Source organism: Nesoenas mayeri, assembly GCF_963082525.1.
Source record: "Nesoenas mayeri genome assembly, chromosome: 4".
NCBI lineage: Eukaryota > Metazoa > Chordata > Aves > Columbiformes > Columbidae > Nesoenas > Nesoenas mayeri.
In genome coordinates this window covers 2785754-2805124 of record NC_137540.1, presented here as the reverse complement: position 1 = coordinate 2805124, position 19371 = coordinate 2785754, and the positions used below count along the sequence as shown (strand labels likewise).

Genomic DNA, 19371 nt, shown 5'->3' with positions numbered 1-19371 from the left:
TGGAATTACGTGGAAATGGAATTGTTGACATGCAGTTGACTGCATTATAGCAACCACCACAGTGAAATCAGTAGTCCCCCCACATTTGTTGGAAGTGGTGTTATAAAGGAAACATCCTGCTGACTTCTCTTGTGGATCCTACCGCTTCTCTTTTTAAGGCTTAATAGTCTACCAGTAATGACCCATTGAGGCCACAAGGTGGTGCCAGAGACAAAGGAAAATTCAATGAGAAAGTCTTTCCCTTAACTCAACTTTGAGGCAAGGGGCAAAAAGACAAGGCAATAAAACCTCGATCACATTTGTAATCCTCAACATATACAAATCACAGTATACAGATGTTACTCTTTATGGTTGTTGTTGAATTAATTCAGTATCTGGCCCTTCATTCCACAGTCCTCAAACGGTTTATTTTTTACTTTTATACTGTATTTCACCATTCACTAGTTGTATTACTAACGTAAATTAGCTGTAGGCGCTCTGAAAGTTTATCAGTACACACAAACACCACACAAATGTTCTGTAGAATAAGAAAAAAAGCTGCAAAATTTAACACAGTGAAAAGCAGGATCACATCATGTCCAATGCAGACAAAAACCATTTACTACACCAAGAAGTTACTGAGAAAAGCTGAAGCTTTTTTTGCAAAATTTCAATATAAAACTCTGTCAGAGTTCTAATTTTGCAAAAGAAGAATACATGCTGGTTATTCCAACCGGAAAAAAAGACCATAATTCAATTCCAGTGCTGTCGATACTAACTTTGTCACTCTTGTTATCTGCAAGGGAAAAAAAGTAGTTGATGTATTAATACATTCTTTGCTTCTTGAAATATTACAGGAGATTCCAAATCCAAGCTCTGGTAAAGCCATACATCATGTAAGTCAAGCTTACAATCATCAAGAGAACCTAAAAGGGAAAAATTTAGCCCGGCTGAGCTTAAACTGAGTGGAGTCTGCGGATATCTTACCTGTTTTAAGCAGCAGGCACATTTTCATGCAAGAGTTGGCAAGAAGATTGTGATAAAAAATGTAACTGCACACAGCCTAACAAAGGTATATCACTTTCTTTCTAAGTCAGGACTAAACAAGGGAAAAATCAACTTTCTTCCCCATTCTGAGGTGATGGCAATAGCTTATATCTGAATGTGGTTTCAGAGGATTCAGTAAGAAGGGAGGAAATCGAGTACAACAAGGTCCATGTCTGAAGAGCTACACTTGCTCAGGAGCGCTATTTATTTAAAAGATTGAAGTTGCCTTTTTCTTTTTCGCTAATGGAAGCAAAATGGAATTTATTTCACATAGATCAATTATTCCAAACTTCAGTGTCTTGATATTTCATAAATGTTACCGAATCCATTTTAAACTGGGAGACAGTTAAACATCATTGTAGAAACGTAGTTTTTCTAAGTAAAACTAAGCATAGCAGCAGACCAAAACAACCACCTTAGGGGCTCTTGGCGCTTGCATTCCTGGAAAGATAGAGACAGTTTGCCAAAGTGTGTTCAACAAGTCTACCAGCACCAAGCGAGTCCTTGGGAGCTCCCGATTTCATCCTTCTGTCCAGTGTGGACTCCTGCCATCAGCTGTTTAAAAATGGGCTGGAAGTTACCATGAAAACAGCGTGATATAAAATGCATATGAACTGCATTATATGAGTCCACATATGGAAATTATTCGTACTGCAATATAAAGGGAATAGGTACCTAAAGAAGTCTTTTTTCTCCCATGAGAAGCTCAACTGAATCTGCAATTTATTCTGTATTTTACTTGACATGGATGTTCGCCTTTCTGTAAGGTTCTTCATACACTAAATATACAGAGAAAGTATCAGAGAGAGGCACTAGGACTATTCCTCAAGTCCCTTCCTTGGAGGGATGGGAAATAGTAACCACAGCTCAACCATTCTGGTTTTTCCGATCATCTCATTCCTGGCCATTGCAACACATGCTGATCGTTCTCGACGGACCACTCTGCATTTTTGAGTGCCTGCTGCTTTCAGTATTGAGGGGTCAAAATACGCAGTGAGACATGGACATTGGAATTAATACTGGGCTTGTTGTAAGGTCCAGAACACATCGTGATACAACCCATCACGAAGTGTTTTGTGGTCTGATTCAGTTTAGCTGTGACACCCCATAAACTGATGTAATTTCACTCCTGAGAAAAGAATCACCACCAAAAGCCTGGCTTGGCCATTCAAAGCATCCCTTTTAAGATGCGAATCCTTCCTCAGAGATTCGCTTCTGAGGATTGAACGATTCCTCCAAGCTGCGTTTTACTAAGCCCTTAAACAAGCCCAGCTTTTTTCCTGTGAGGAAAGACCCCCACAGCAAAAAAAGGTATAATAAATCCCACCTACCCATTTTGCTGTTTACTCTCCCCCTGGTTCTCTCTGAATCCTCGTCGCGGCCCCTCAGCTACATCCTGGGCGCCGTCACCGGCATTGTGTGTGGCACCGGGCTGCCGTGGGATATTAACTGCAGGTTTAGCAGCGCTCGGCGGCCGCTGCTCAGCGTTAGGCTTGGTATTAACATGCAGTCCGGGAGCAGCGAACGGGGCCGGGGCGGCAGATGCATGAGATGGAGCCGCCGCCTGGGCCGGGGTGAAGGCGGAGGATGGTGATGGGATGGAGGTGACTTTGGAGGTGGTTACGGCTCCAAACGGCCTCGGTGTTTTATTGTAAGCCACGCTGGCTGTGGCAGTGGCTTTGGGCGCAACAGCAGAGGCAATGGGCACAGGCTTAACTACTTCTGCGGGTTCTCCCTATTGCGAGACGAAAAACAACAAAAAAGAAACACACAAAACCACACCAAACGCATGCAGGTATTTTGGCTGCTCGCAGAGGAGATAACCCGCCTAGCGTAAAGCAAAACACAGAAGCAAGCTTTACCGAGACTGCGGCCATGAAATATATGGAAAATTAAATAAAAATGAGCCATGCATTTTAGGAAAGAGAATGATCGATGCATGCACAATCAATATGAAATCCCATGCCCATAACTCTTCTCATCATATCCAAAACAGACACCCCACAAATCAGATTTATGACAAACTGAAGAACCACTCCACTGCAAAACCCACAGGGTAACTCATGTGGAAAAAATTAGTGCTTTTTATAAAAATCCACATTCCAACTCTCAAACCCAACTCAAGATATTCACATTCTCCACACACCAATGGCACGTGCATGTGTATATTACACACACGCTGTATATATTGGTCTGTTGATACAGCTCTTAAGAGCAGAACCAGAGCCCTGGAACTCATTTATTAGAGGCCAGTGCTTGGGGACTCTGAACTTATCCATTTGCACTGATGTGCACTAACATCTTCATATAACCTTGTCAGGTCAAAACACTCAGAAAAACCTGTTGTGTATTTTTCTGCCCCCTCCTCTCCCTGGCAGCCGTGTTCTAATATTGTGGTTCCCAAATGATGAGAGCCTTTCAAATCACTGTCAACAGAGCTGTAATATACTATATAGACTCATAGAATCACTTTGGTTGAAAAAGACCTTTAACATGTGACCTATTTTTAAGTATAGGTCATTTTCAAGCATTTTCAGGTTTGCAAAAAGCCTTCTTATAAAAAAAAAGAGGGAGTTGAAACTATTGCTTGAGAACATAATGTTAGAAGAACTCAAGAATGCATAATTCCTTTGGGTTTAAGGAAAACAAGGGGAGTTGCTCTCGGAATCTCCAATATTTAGATAAGCTTCTTTCAAATACACAGGAAGATTTCAGTGCTCATTAAAAAGAAAAAAATACACAGTAAAAACAACAGCACCAAAAAAACCCCATACAGCTATTGTTTCTCTTGTAGGGATAGAAGAAAAACTTCAGCAATGTCTTTCTAAAAAACAAGTGTACCAAGAGTTGGAAGATAACATTAATTCGCCTTTTTTTGTGTGGATAATAATTTGCCAGGTCTCTAATTTTCTTTTGGGGAAGGGGGGAGAAAAAAAAGTCACTCAAATATTCTGCAGTACTCTGAATATAACACATGGAAATCAAGCACGTTGTATTGAAAGGAAAGTTTGGATGACAGTGCATATCAACAACAGGGTTTGATAGATGGGTAACAGTTAGTGCCACATGCTGCATTTTTTGGTTGTGATGATGAACATACCTTCGGTACATGAATAAGGTCGGGTTTTTGTACAGTAGCCACTCTGGAAGAGGAAAAATCATACACAGAATTGTAAAAAACAAGTTATTTAATGTTTAAGCATTTCCCTATTCCAACTCACCATCTTCACCTACAGATAACACTAAATATTTCACTTTGTTTCCTCTAAAGGAAACAAGAAGTATCCAAGTTAAACCTACAATAGTGTTGTTAATATAAGAAAAAGGCAAAAACAAACTGAATGAATTTATACAGATACAATGTTAGAAACTCTAGCATCTATCATCAAGTACTATTTGATTTATAAATTCAGAATACCATATCACCAGTTAGGACATTTCAGCTCCAATTTGCTTGTTAGTTTCATATGAAAAAATGGAAAACATGTCATGTAACTCAAAAGCTCTGGTCAGATAAATTGCATTTTAAATAGCACTTAACATTTATTAAGTCTTAAAACAGAAAACTTCCTTTTAAAGCAACAACAAGAATCCTTCTGAAGGACTCAGCAAGTTAAACAATACGACAGTATTTTGCAGTCTTTGATCTTCAAAGGGGACATTAATGATGCTTGAAGTCCACAGTAGATGGCAATAAAATTCCTTCCAAACGTTGGGTGCATTGAAACTACTATGAGGTGGTGGGAAGGGAAGGAAGTGTCACAATGGAAAGCACGAAGAAGATAAAGAATTGTCAGATTTTGTTATACCTAAAGCAAACTGGCAACATGGTACAGGTAAAGGCATCACACTCGATGTATTTATATGCAAAAATACACAAAATAAAAACAACAAAACCACAGAAAAAAACAACAAAAAAACCCACAAAACACTTGGAAAAACAATCTGACAAGTCTGACACACTAACATTTTGTCTGCAAATATTGCTGCTCATACACTGAGCCTTTTTGTGCTGTTTCGATAGAAAAGCAGCTTCCTGGCACATTTCACATCCTTTCTGGCCATGTTTGGGAGCTGCTTGGAAAAGCTTAATGATCTGAGAACCAGCAATCACACCCTGCCCAAAAATCACACAACCCCGATTTCTGACAAATCTTCGAAACAGGGTTTTGAAAAGATAACTCGCTGGGGAGGAAATGTTGTGTTTAAATGGAGATGAACTAACGGAGGCTACAACTTAAAACATCTTGATCGTATAAAACATCTTTTCTGTTTCAGCCACGGAGAGCTAGATTTGAATTAGGCACGCTTGGTCTATTTAACAACTCCTTTCTTTTTAATTTCCCTTTATGTTTTTTCCTCTCTCTCCCAACTTTATTTAATGATTACATTCAAAACGTTCACTCCTCCTCTCAAAGCCATTTGGGCCTCAGAGCTCATCACATTCCAGCAACAGCAGATTCAGTAACTAACAAAAAGAGAAATGCATATAATCCACATGTAACATCAGCAGAAGAAAAAAAGGAAGAAAAAAACCCAAACACATGACACCATTGCATGAAAAGCTCCTCTTCTGCACTTCGCCTTCATCATTTGCTGATACTCATTATGTCCCCATCACTGGAGCGAGGGTTTTGTCCCCTTTGAGGACCAGGTCCCTCCTCCTCTTTCCCACCAAGCCCAAGCCCCAGCCAAACAATGGGGAGCATCATTAATCACTCCTAATTGCAGACTTGTCAATTTGCATCAACAAAGGCAACAAGAAGGTGAAAACATATGGAAATCTTTACTTTTTAAGACCAGAGTTGGTAGGAAACGTTAATCTCACTCTGTATCTTTGGTATACATTTTCAATAAAGTAACTTGGAATGTTTTGTGTATTTATTAAGTTGATCTAACATTAAGATCTAGAAAGACATTCATTATTCAAGTACCATATTTCATGCTTGAGAAAAACGCTTCTCTCTGCTAATGATGCTGGACCTTGACATTTCAGTCTCATAAAAGGAACATACTTAGATTTTTTGTTTTTACACAATAATCAAATATGAGTTTACAATGGATGAGATTGGTCTGCATACATCAGTACAGCACTGAGCAAAAATCATTTCAAACCACTATTTCCAGATGATCTGAAGAAATAACTCTTCAAAACTCATCTTCAAAAAAGTGTCATATGAAGGGAAAAGAAAGCATGAAAAAAAGACTTGATAACCAAAATATTCCCAATGTTCTTCTATAATATTGGAATCAACCAGCATAACATTGCTTCATTTCCCCCAAACATATTTGAAACAAGGATATAAATTTGCGTGTCCCAGACATACTTCAAACAGTTTAACTTGGCCCTGTTGACTTCAGACCATAATCAGACTGAGATCTGTGATTTATCCCATATTGTATAAAGAAAATGCTCACCCAGCAAACTGATTCACCAAGATCTGAATGTGAAGAATGCACAGTGGTTAGACAAGACAGTGCAAAAACAAATGCAAAACATGTCCAACACATACATTTAAGAAAATACTTCCTCCGGGGCTATTTCTCTTTAGATTTTGATAGATGCTACCAAATTGTATGGCAAAAAAAAAAATCAAAACCAAGTTAAACTGCAGAACCTTGTACATTTTCTTAGCTGTTAGCACTTTGCTTGCCACCTAGTAATTAAACACATTAGGGCTTCATGCTGGTTTGGTCACGCTGAATAACTGAAAGCTTTTAAAACACGATGACACACTTGCCCTGTTACTATTTACTAGAAAAGCAGGATGGCTGGAAGCAGAATATTTTCTGAATGAATTAAAGTTAGCAGTTCAGCATATTAGTTTGTGTAATATTTTTTCAATAACATACAAATAAAGCAAAGATATAAAAGCCTGGTATAAATGCTTATTATAAACAACTCATACAAAGGGTCTTGGCAAATGGTTACAGTTCCGAGCTTTATATGAGTTATTATAGACAACAAGAAGAGAAGCAGCAGCCATCACTTACTGACAGCCTAATACTGAAAATGAAAGCACTCAGAGTTTTTGCAGAGGCTTCTACATCAAAGTCATTTTTCTTTCTGGGAAAAAAAAGTGCTATATTTAGCCTGTGTAAACAGCTCATTTCAACCCAACATGATCAAATTTGCTCTCTAAACATACCACAAGCCGTTCCTCTCCGATGAATACTTTTCATGACATTTAATGCAATTCAAAACATTCCAACTTCTAGCATTGCCTTGTTAGGAAAATGAATTAGTGTGCTCTTTGCTGGAAGCAATATGCCCAGCAAAAAGTGTTCATTCTTTAAATTCTCCTTTTATTCATTCCAAGAACGCCACCCATTAAAAAAAAAAAGACACAAGTAATTCAATAGAACCCTTTTATGATTACAAACAACTGGGAAAACCCATTATTAAAGCTAAAGCTATAGTATTTCACGTTTCTGCAATGAGTACAATTTCACACAAAATCTCCAAAGACTGATCATCATGAAAACACTGTAATCTCAATAATTAACATTACAGAAGTAAATTTGATTCAAAGCATGAATTTTTGGGCAAGTCTCAGCTGTTCTGTGTGTATAACCACAAAACCAGGACCAAATCCCCAGCCAAGAAATACCTAAAGCTTTACTGAACTTAAAATCCAAGAGACATGTCAGAGTTGTCTCTCCTCTGAACCCCAGTTAAAGTGCCACCATCCCCAAGTCCTATTGCCCCTCATTAAAGAGACTATTATTATATTCATTACTTTAAAAGTAGATGCTGAACACAATGGAAAATTTGTTTTCGTATCTCTGTAACTTAAAGGACTGCTCATAAACTCTGGTGTGAGATACAACAAGAAGCTCCAAGACCATCATAGAACCTTTTCAGTTATAAAAGATCTTTAAGGTCATCGAGTCCAACCTGGCAAAGTCCACCCAACAAATTCAAGGCTGGAAGAATTGCCACAAATTTGTATGTGTCGTTCTGAACTGATTCTTTCTAATAGGAAGAAGGAAGAAAGGAAGATTCTGCCTCTGCTCCTCCTCCCTCATTTTCAAAACTCCTTTTTCCCAGCTGATCAAGCCAAATACAGGTTTTGGCAGCTGGTACTAGAGCTCTGAAAAGCCACTGGTCAGATCTTCCTTCCAAAAATCTGATCTTTTAGCAGTTTTGCCATTGCAATCTGCAGTTCTGCTGGTTCGCTTCACTATTTCTAGAGAGCTTGTCAGTTGACAGGGCAGAAAGCTAAATGCATTTGCTTTTCATAAATTAGCCAACTCATGAAAAAAGATGACAAGCAGAAAACGTTTAACGTATATAACAGGCCGGGACTTTCACCAGGGGTTATCTGAACAAAAACAAAAGCAGATGTGATTTAAAGCACATAAAAAAGAACAATCCAAATATATTTCTTTCTTCCTTAGACCCAAGCCCTTTCTCTGTCCCAGATGTGATTAATTTCCTACCAATCCCACTCTGGCCCGCAACAATAGAAAAGCATAAACATTTTTAAGCTCGCTTCTCGTCGGAACTTACACATCACCAGAAATGGTTGCCTTACATACACTAATATAACACAAAACTCCATTTCTCACAGTTTGGTAGAAATATCCACACTGCCCCAGGCAAGATGTGATGCATAATGGTATCTCAGATACCAGGCATCCATCTCAAGGAGTTCTGGTAGCAACATCTCATTCTGAAAACCAATTCTTACACTAAAGATGTATTCTTTCTCCTCTTGCCGTACAAAATACAGGCTGTAATCTCATAATAATTCAAACATTAAAATACAAATAGTATAAGACAGTTGTCTCAACATTAACAAAATATTGAAGAGAGTTTCTGTGGATGCTCCATTTGTATGTGAAATCCCAGAAAAGGAATCTCTTCAGTCACATGAACCACTTTATATAACTTTTGGGCTTCATGTCCCTTAATGAGGTATATTTAATGGAGCATACTGAGAATAGCAGTATTTATTTCTCGACAAAATAGTACCTTGAGATAACACTGAATACCCTACTTCATTATATTTAGCCTGGGAATATGAGCTTGTGAGCTGCTCTCAACAGATTCTACATTCTCAGTAAGTTTAAAGGGGGAGAATAAACCATGCACGTCAGCTTTTTACATTTGCTATGCACTATATAATACCTTTACATTCTCACCCCATGCACTCCCTCAGCACGTGAGATTACAATGAAGCACTAGATCAGGTAAAAGCAAGACAAATTATGTTCTTGCTTTACTGGCCATTTGATAGTTGGCCAAACCAAACACAGGTCCCCTCTCTTAAATTTAAATAAGGTTTGGGACTTCATCGTTATGTGTTAAAATCAACAGTGCTGACATTTTAGGAGAGAAACAAGCTGCCCTCTGCTTTGGTATTCCTACCTACAAAGGATTAGTTGTTTTCAAGACCTCCCAAAGGCAACCACTGCTCATAGTCTCATTCCTGTGGTCTGTGGCAACCCTACCGAATGCATTTTTAAAGAGAGTTTAAGCGCAGGCAGATAATATTTTATTCTATTAAAGAAAAACCAAAAACCAAACAAAAAGCTATGAAAAAAAATACCACGGAATTTATCTCACTAACCTTCTGACTGCCAGAGACTTAGAAACCTGCTTCTTGCTCCCATGAAGGAAGAAGGGTTAGAAACCTGGAGAGCCCATGCATATGAACAGCACTGGACTGGGGGTGAACATCTGCCCACATCTGCCCAGAGCCCAAAAAATGTAAAACATCCCCAGTACCAAGTACAGCTGGTGCTTTACAATCCTGCACAGCACATCACCGCTGGTTGTCCTGGAAAAGTTACAGAGCAGACTATATCGTATGGAGTTCAGCATCTCTGACTGATGGAGTTTGGTAGGCAGGAATCTCAGCTTGCCACTGCTTAGTTACTCACAATAAATAGGAAATCTATTGGCTTGTATATAAGACTTCCTTATAAACTACCTTCAGCAGTGGTAGTCATTTCTATCAGGTTACACCTTGTTATAAACTCACTTTTTAAATTTTCTTTAAACCTCCCTAAAGCTGTCTTGCCAAATAACAGTATCCACATAATAGTTAAGTGCAAATAACAAGACATAACAACTATAGTCAGGCTTTTAATAAAGCAGAACATATACATCTGATTTTCTTTAGAAGCGCTTATTAGACACTAATTCTAACACAGAAAGCTGCCTTGTAAAAATAGCCAGTTTAATGAAAAGCATCAGTCTAAATGACTTGCAGACCTAGTCAGACCTCCAAAGCCCTCAACAAACTGCTTGACTTCATGCTGACTTCAGTCTGTCCTCAAATCTAGGTTATAATTTAAGAGACTCGACACTGAACACTAAATTATTTCTTCCAGTGCTTTCCACAATACAGTGACTGATATTTAAATTACCTCCTTTGTCTAAAACAGAGTCCAAATATGCTTGAAATTGCAGTCATATCGATTTTAACTGGAAATTCATGACAAACAGCTCCTCAGTCCCCAATATATCCTTATTTGGGATTTTTTTTTTCCCCCCTTAAGTGCATGCCGAGGAATGTATATATATATAATTTTCTTTTCTCTCAAATGAAGAATCTGGCAATTTAGACACCCATTGATTGTTCTATTTTACTTGTTATGGAAAGATAGGATATGTTATGGTTTTAATTATTTCCAGTTAAGGTCAGGAACACCACTAAGCATTCGTCAGACTCCTGAGCATGACCCATCACTAAATAAGCAAATTTTCTCTCCCATCCAGCTCCTGCTATGCCACCCCAGCAGCAAGGGGGGACCATCCACCTTCGAGGTGCACAAGCCCAGAGCCTGGGTGACAAGTTGCGATGGGGACAACCCCAGGGATGCTCCAGCCAGCACATCCCTGCACCATCTCCATTGCAGCAGGTGTGTTTGGAGGGGCTCCCCCAGGCTGTCCCCACTATAGTGGCTGACACAACTATATGTGGTGGCCACCATGGCCAGCAATGCTGAAGGACCACAAATCACATCGCCGAATTATTACAGGATCGATTTAATGAACATTTGCTTGCCAGAAGAAGTTAGCTTTTCTACTACAGTCCTTGCTTTATCATTTCCGTGTATTGTTCATGTTTATACACTTAGAGTCACTGGCTTAGTGTGTCTCGCAGGTCTAATGTGCTGAGAAAAGCTATTTATGTCTTGACACTGCTGTCTACTATAGCTTTAGATACCTAACAACTTCAATTTGGAAGAAGTCTTACAAGGCAGCTCTCAACTATTGTATCTAGAATACCTCAAGTTAGCCTGGCCAACAGGTCTCATCACACCTTTATGGGAAAGGTCTGTAGCTAGAAATTATAGCATTTACTGGAAAAGCTAAGCAAGAAAAACCAAAAAGCAGCAGCAATCTCAAATAGTTAATTCCTGTAGTCAATGCACTGGCCAAGGAGCAAACTATACTGGCAACTGAAGTGTAGGTGCATCAAGCAGAGCATTGTAATTCTTCTGTTGTTTACAACTCTGAAAGAAGAGAAAAAATAATAATCCCATCTAGCTACTAAAGAGTTTTCCCTTCCCACAGTCTGTCTTTAGAAAAAGTGGCTTTTAGCCTTTTCAGCTCAAAATACTTGGGGATAACATTCACAGCACGCTCATGGCATATGAAGCAATTAACCAGTTTTGCGGGCAAATAATCACTGATGCAAAACAGATGCAAAACATCTGACAGGCACAAAACCTGTTGAGATTTTTCACAATGCTGGACACATGACTTCAGCTATAAAACCAAAGTAAGCAAGCAACGTCTGACAGGCACAATATGTGTTTTTATTACCTCATGGGGTTTTGTGGTTCTGTGCCACAGACACGACTTCCTACTGACAATACTCTGGAATTTTTCAAAGGGAGTAATTTTTCAAAAACTGAGCAAAAATAAAGCCTCAAAAACAGTGCAATTCAGCTATTCATAGACATTTGACTGCAACTACCACTTACCTTCCTATTAGGTGGTGTAACAGATACCTATCTAGTTAAACTTGCAGCCACGGCTCTCAGCTTGTATTTAGCTTTGTTTCAGACCTCTAGAAAACCCTGTATACCTGAAAACCTCCCTGTTTTCCCCACCATTACCAAAAATCTTCCTTATGCTGCTATACTTTCACGATACTACCACTACCTTTCAGGAAGATATTTCTTTCCCAAATAGCCAACCCTTAATTTATTCTCATTCTAGTGTTTCCTAGAGGGAGGCAGTAAAATCCCTATGGATGAGTCAGGACGCTGCAATTTTGATTCTCAACAGCTGAGAGATGATCTTGCATGGCAGAGGACAGGTTTTATTTAAACAGTGTCTCACTTTTTCCTGTGGGCTGATGCTTAGGAACAGTTTATCTAACAACACTGGCCTGTTCACATATTTACCTTTTTGTTGTTGCTGCTGTTTATATTCTTTACATCCCACATTCACAGAGGTGCAAAACCGTCTGAAATCAATGAACTAAACAGTTACCTGCATAGGTACCAAACACTCTCATTATTTAGCCAGTTCAAGCCAACTTGGACTATTTTCAACATATGAAGGGCACAGCCCGTTTTTAAACCATGTAAGCTGCTTTTAATCCATTTAGAGACAACTGTCTCTTGACAGATCATCACATACCCTTTTATAATTAAAGAATGCCTGCAAGTTAGCATCATAACTGTGCACGTGGGAGAGATGTGCTTCGCAAAGGAAAACAACAGGTGTGGGGCATATTGTGTATTTGGAAAACTAAAGTGTAAATAGAGACAAGTAACATCACTCATGGCACCTAAACAATGAGATAATGAGTGTTTTTGAAGGGAATGACACAGCGGACTGAGGTAGGATGGACTTGGGCATCATTGGGTCAGGTAAGCTGCCTGTCTAGAAGCAGATTTCAAGATGTAGGGTACCTATAGATAGAAATACACTTTTCCCATTCTTAACACTGGCACAACAGGAGGAAGATCACATCAGCTTCAAAAGTTTTGAAATAAATGCCATTAAGCACTTCATACAACCCAAATATATCACATACAAACCCCCACATTTTCTGAAGAGAGGGACGAAAGTTTCACCCTCAAATTTATTCATGTACTATTCAAATTCGCAGGTAGGAAGAACTGCATTCTAAGGAAAGCTTTGGCTTTTCCGTTTCCCTGGCCGGGATGCAGGAAGCACCACAGCTCACGCTGTTGAGCCGCTGCCAAATCCCAGGGCTACTTCAGGCTCCGGGAAGGAAACCAACAGCGCTTTAGAAACTTTTTCATCAGGAAACTTTTGGACCCGGGTCAAACAGCTATTATTCAAGCTCGCTGTCTTTCTGGAAAGTCTCATTAAGCTATTGAATCAACAGACGTTTGACTTAATGCTAGCATTGGGGACTCAAAAGCAGCAGAGAGAAAGTTTTGCCTGAAGTTTGCGGAGAGTCGGCATATTCTTGACTTTCTGATACCTCTCTACTAACACTTCTCTTTATATAACTAATACAGGCAGTAAATTGTGACAGTGAGGAAAATAAAAAAAATATTGAGCAGTGTCCCAAAGTTTAGATTGGATATTAGAAATGAATTCTTCACAAACAGGGCTGTCGGGCATTGGAACAGGCTGCCCAGGGCAGTGATGGAGTCACCATCGCTGGAGGGGTTTAAAAGGTGTTTAGCCAAGGTTCTTAGGGACATGGTTTAGTGCCAGAGTTCAGTTGGGTTATGGCTGGACTCAATGATTCTGAGGGTCTCTTCCAACTGACATGATTCTATGATTCTAGTACAAACAATACAGTCATGTCAGCCCAAAGTAGCTTTTAATCAGGCTGCTAATAAATTGGTAATGCAACCAAAAATCAGATCCATGCTGCTGTGTTCCTTAGGAAGTTGCACTACACATAAAGCACATCAGGCTTCCCAAGTGCAGCTTCTTGCACAGAAGCGAAGGCTTCCCTGTGTTTCCTAGTTTGAGATTCTTTCCTACTACCTTGACAGCTTGGTCAGCTTTGTAGGACGTCACTTTCTTGCAGTTGAATCAGAGGCTGCTGAAGGCTCCCTCAGATAAAAACCCCAAGGGGAAAACAAGACATAAACAGCATGATGACAGCGATGATGACAAGACTGGTTTTCATCATGGTAAAAGGATTTCTTCATTTTATGTCCCAATCCTCAAACACTCACTGACATGAAACACACCTCAGCAATAAGCACAGAATAATACTCTCTGTTACCACCAATAATTTTCATAGCTACACACCGGGATGCTAGAAGAGGTTACAGCACACCCAGGATTCTTGTCTCCATTTTGCTACTGGTTTGTCACCTTCAGTTTTCTCATCTATATCTTTAATTAATCATCCTACATTTAATGCTTTTCAATTGAAGTAACAACTACAAACCAAACACCTCTGGCTATATAAATAAATAAAAAATGAAGTAATTTATAGGAAACAAAAAGGCAAAGAGCACTCAGCTAACCTACCTCTGTTTTCTCAGTCCTGCGACAAATTTGGTGTACTTTACGCAGGGAGGAACACTATGTATTTCTTAACAAAAATATGCCACTCAAGACACTAAAAGGATTTTGACAATTAAGAGGTAACATCTCTCAACCTCTGGTTCTATCATTTGGGGAAGAGATCTTTGAGTAATTCTTCACAAAACCTAGATTGCTGACTCCATGGAAAAGGTCCAGATTTGTCATAATATGTGAGACAGACACAGCTCATGGTGACACATCCAGTGCCCTGCCCTTCAGTATTCTCGCCTGCTCCCTTGTAAAGTGTCTCAAGATTTGCCCAGGCATCCTTTCCCCTTTAGAATAATGAGCAGCCAAACACAGTACACACAAGCAACAGTAACTGAGCTGAAACAGAGAATTATGTATGTCTGTAGCAGCACTGCACATTTTGCAAAAAAAGGCTAAAACCTGTGGGGAGGTATCACTGCAAAGTATCAAACACCATACACCCAGGCAGCACAAAACTGTGTTACAGCGACATCTGTATTCAGACACCAAAGCAAAGATCCTCAGGGCAAGATACTGTTTGTTTGCTGTATGAGAATGGGGTTGGATTGTTCTTTCAAACATCTGTGTGTCTGCTTCTATCTTTCTCTCTTTATAGAATACAATCAAGGGCTGATTTCCTCAAATGAATGCATCCCAAATGATTCTCTGTATCCTCAAAAGAAAAGCATATGGATATACCTGTAAGTAATACTTGGACCAGACAAACACAAGTGTCCTGGGACCCAGAGGAGTTTTAACAGCTGCATTGTTCTAATGCAGCTGGTTGCAATTAGTGGCATGCATGCTGAGGCACTCCTGATTACTGTGTGTTTAATCTATATATAAATGCATGACTGCTACTCAAAAGTTTGGCATTTAGATGGTATCTGCAAGGCTTCAAAACTGAAGTCTGCCTGTGATGCCCCAGCTGGCCAGTTCACAGTGTGCCAACAGAATTAAAATGTCACTAAAGATCACACCACTCTGAGGTATCTGTGTTATTTTAAGAAGTGAAGATAAACTGTGGCCAACTTCACATTGTTTCCTTAAATCTTTCACTCAATAACTATGAACACTGCTTAAAATAAATGCGCAAGGTCAATGGCACCACTAACAAGCTAACAAGCCCTTGAAATTTCAGAAAGGTATTGGATGGGTTGCACAGGTCAAACCAGAAACAAGTAGAAAAGTTTCACCTGAGACTGTGAATGGCAAATCACCACCAGTTATACACAGCAGAACCTGCACACTCTTTCAAAGGCATTAGCAAGAAAATCTGCTATTGGAGAGCGGAGTTGGGAAGAACATTTAAATTATTCACTTGAAATATAAGAACCCCCAAAACATTGGCTCACTAACTGCAGAAAATATTTGCTACAAACTGTTGTGTACTAATTCAGTTCTGCAAATTATTCTTACATAGATGCTGTTTTAGTAAAAGATAGTGTCCTGCTAAGCTATGATGAGCAGTGCAACTCCACATTCTACTACCTGAAGGCTTTTTTTCAGGGGAAAAAGTCATGGGTCTCAGCTGCTTCCTACTAGGAAATATATGATGTGAAACATTGGTCTCCACACTGTAAATTGCACTTCTTGGATGACTTCTTTGGACAAAGATTAAAAGCTCAACTGTCCAGACATCTTTTCTTAATAATACATTTAGGTTAAGCAGATGAGGGATTGATATTATTTTTCTTGGCCCAAATGCTATCTCCAAGAGGAAACATCCATGAACGAGGAGAAAAATACTTCAATAACCTATGGAAGGCTTAAGATCTGCAGTGACCTAAAGCGGGGTATAGTATTAGACCATTAACGGCATATACTGTATCTTCATTTCCACATATTTACTGAAATGGGAAGTGGCATAAATGTGACAGATCCTCTTTAGGAAGAGCAACAAAAAACCAAATCAAAACAACAAAAAAAATGCACATATAACCCACACACACAAACCAAAAACCCCATTCAGATTGATAGACAGCCAAAAAAGGAAAAATGCTGAAGATGTCAAAAGGTGACTCAATGATTTGGTGACTCATCATGAGACGAGTCCTCGGGGGCGTTGTAAATAAAGCCGCACAGACAAAAGCAGACAGCAGGAACATGGTGCGTCACCACAAGGATCAGATGAATTCTTGGCATTTTTTAAGAATATGGTCATTTGGGCCAGTTAGACAATGAATGGGGTAGTGAAGAGTAAATATCTAATGTTTGCAATTACTCCAGCTCACCCCCATACTTCCTTTTGGCTATTTACAGTATCCCAACAAGGAGACATTCTCTAGTGCTAATGCATTGGGGAAAAAAGGGGAATAAAAGCCATGCCACATCCAAGAAAAATATCCACGATCAAAATGAAAGGTGTAGCTTTCAAATAAAAATTCACCAGGAAAACACATTCTCGGACAAAGCCACAGAGCAAGCTACAACCTTCTCCATCTCTCTTTTGAAAAGAAAGGAAAACAAAGGGAATATTTTCACAGTGTCCTTTATTCAGATCTTGATCAAAAGATGTGCTGCGTCTGCTAATTAATGGCTTATGGCAGAGACAGTTCAGGTCCAGCCCTGCAAGGTATAAAGGTTCTCCAGAAATCTGCTAAATGCCTTATGCTCCATTACCCTGAATAGAAGATGAAGTCCTTCTTATTAAAAATAAACTTTTTTCTTCCACATCAAGAGAAATTTTAAACTTTAGAATGGTGTTTTATTCAAAGATGCATTTGTTATCTCTAACACAAAAATAAAGAGACAAATACATTAGAAATCCATCCTCCTTACCAAGATAAATCTACCAGATTATACCGCTTTATGATTAAATGAAATGTAGTTCTGATTTCTCCAATGTTCCCCCCTTGAAATGATCAACAATAACAATGAATTGATATATTATTAATTTTAGCACTAGCATCCTACCGGCACTCACCTGGTATGCATTCTGCATAGCAGAATCTGTAAGAGGTGTTTATTATTTACTATTTGCAGCAACTACACTGTATGTTGCTAAAATATTTAACACCTAATGTAAGTATGGATCGTTTCCTTTGTTTAAAAAAGTGACCCATAGATTTTATTCATTGGTTTCAAATTTGGGTTCTGAAATTTGTCTGATAGCTGCCTTCAGCCAAATGTAAAAGACACAAAGATCCCACAGCTGTTCTCTGTAATTTACTTATTCAATGTTGCTCTTTGTAGAGATGCAACACAAAGACACCAGTCCCAGCATTCATTTAACGATCACATTAATGGGGTGGGCTCTTAAGGGTTAATAAGACTTTGTGGAAAATGAGTGACTTGTTGAGCCATCACCTTCCTTCCAAAACTTGGAAAGAAGATAACTGGCAACTCTTTTGGCCAAGAGACTCCAAGATCACTATCAACAGCAGGCACACTTATAAATTTCAGTACTTAAGAGGCCTTGAGTGGAAAATATTACACATTTTTGTAGCTGCAAAACTGTTATACATTATACTTAGCACGGTACATGTATTTTAGTAACTCCATGTGTCACTGAAACTTATAGTCTGCTCATGTGGAGTGGCTTTGTATGTAAAGGAAAAATAATCTGTTAGTAATTGAGAAGCATTAGTTATCTCTGAAGTCACTGTGCTCATTAAAACTTTGGCTTCCTAAACTCTGTAATCCATTTCAAGTATGTATTCTACATTCCATTTTTCGCATAGAAGCTTAGTAGTTAGGAAGAATACCATATGGTCAACGCTACCTTGGATTTGGTAATTTTCCCTCCAAAAGACATTGAGTGTTAAAAGTCCCCTCTGTTCAGGCTCACGTTATTTCCATAATTCATTCCCTTCTGCCAATATGTTCTCCCTTGTACAGCCGCGATCTGTCATCACTTAAATGGAAACAGGCTTGGCAGAAAAAGCGATCGCCACTCAGAAAACCTATTTAATCGCCCAGTGAAGACTTGATTCCAAACAGAAAGCAACACGAAACACCAGCTTCCAAACAGGCCCAGCTGCTGACATAAATTCGCTATGAAGTTTGTGCATCTCTCAGACAATAGTTTAGAGACTCTCCAATCACACCATTTCTATTTTGGAAGTTTCATCCTCAGCCACCTCCACATAAAATTTCACTTGTAAAACCTTCAGGGATTTTTGGTTTTGGTTTTTAAGTAGTATTTTAATTTTACTTTGGTAAGAGCTAGAAACACTAGCAAATTAAAGCTTGCCAAAACTGTGGAGAATATTATATATATATATATACACACATAAACTTAGAAGTTGTAAGGCATTAAGAGGAACATGAGAGCATATAAATCTGTTGTGAATTTAAACATAACAGAGGCTGAAATAATTTGGAAGTTCCATTTTAACAGACTCTGCTCAACTTACACAGGCCACAAGAATGCTGGAAAAAAGCAAAAGCTTAAAGTGGCACCAATGTTTTACAAAACACACGCCAAATACTTTGTTAGCATCACGTTCAATTAAACATAAACTGAGATAATAAAGAAGAATAATTTACTCCATTTATAATAGTAGATTACATTAAAGTCCCAGTTGAGTTCAGGTTCAACAGGCACAACAAAGTTTTCAGTGGGCAAATTACTACCCAAGTGTTCTCAAAATATCTGCAATAACTTTTGTTTTCCTTTCATGCCTATATATTTATTGCAGTATTTTTGGTTTTAAGCTTCCACGGATCAGAAGCAAAAGCAATTCCATCATCCTATATTTTGGCAGACAAGAGGACATGCAACAAGATGAAGCAACTTTAACATCTGAGGATGTACCACATCATTTTCAGTGTTTTTCCATCCCCACATTTTTGGTTTTACACTATCTTTCCTTAAAAGCCTTCTCATAATTTGAAGAATAATATTCTTCCTGACAATTGTTTTCACACACAAAAGG

At 38.9% G+C, this 19371-nt stretch overlaps 1 protein-coding gene across 4 annotated transcripts in view; it reads right to left on the bottom strand.

Moving 5' to 3' along the window:
- PDLIM5 (PDZ and LIM domain 5) overlaps positions 1-19371 on the bottom strand; it is a gene marked incomplete at both ends in the record, with an annotated part of 94604 nt that overhangs the window by 36869 nt on the left and 38364 nt on the right. For 2 of the 4 annotated variants that reach the window (XM_080343635.1, XM_080343636.1), the window contains 2 exons: positions 2358-2761; positions 4127-4169. In XM_080343635.1, coding sequence (XP_080199761.1) covers positions 2358-2761; positions 4127-4169 — 447 coding nt within the window. The remainder of the gene's footprint in view (positions 1-2357; positions 2762-4126; positions 4170-19371) is intronic. The other 2 variants (XM_080343638.1, XM_080343637.1) reach the window with 1 other exon arrangement.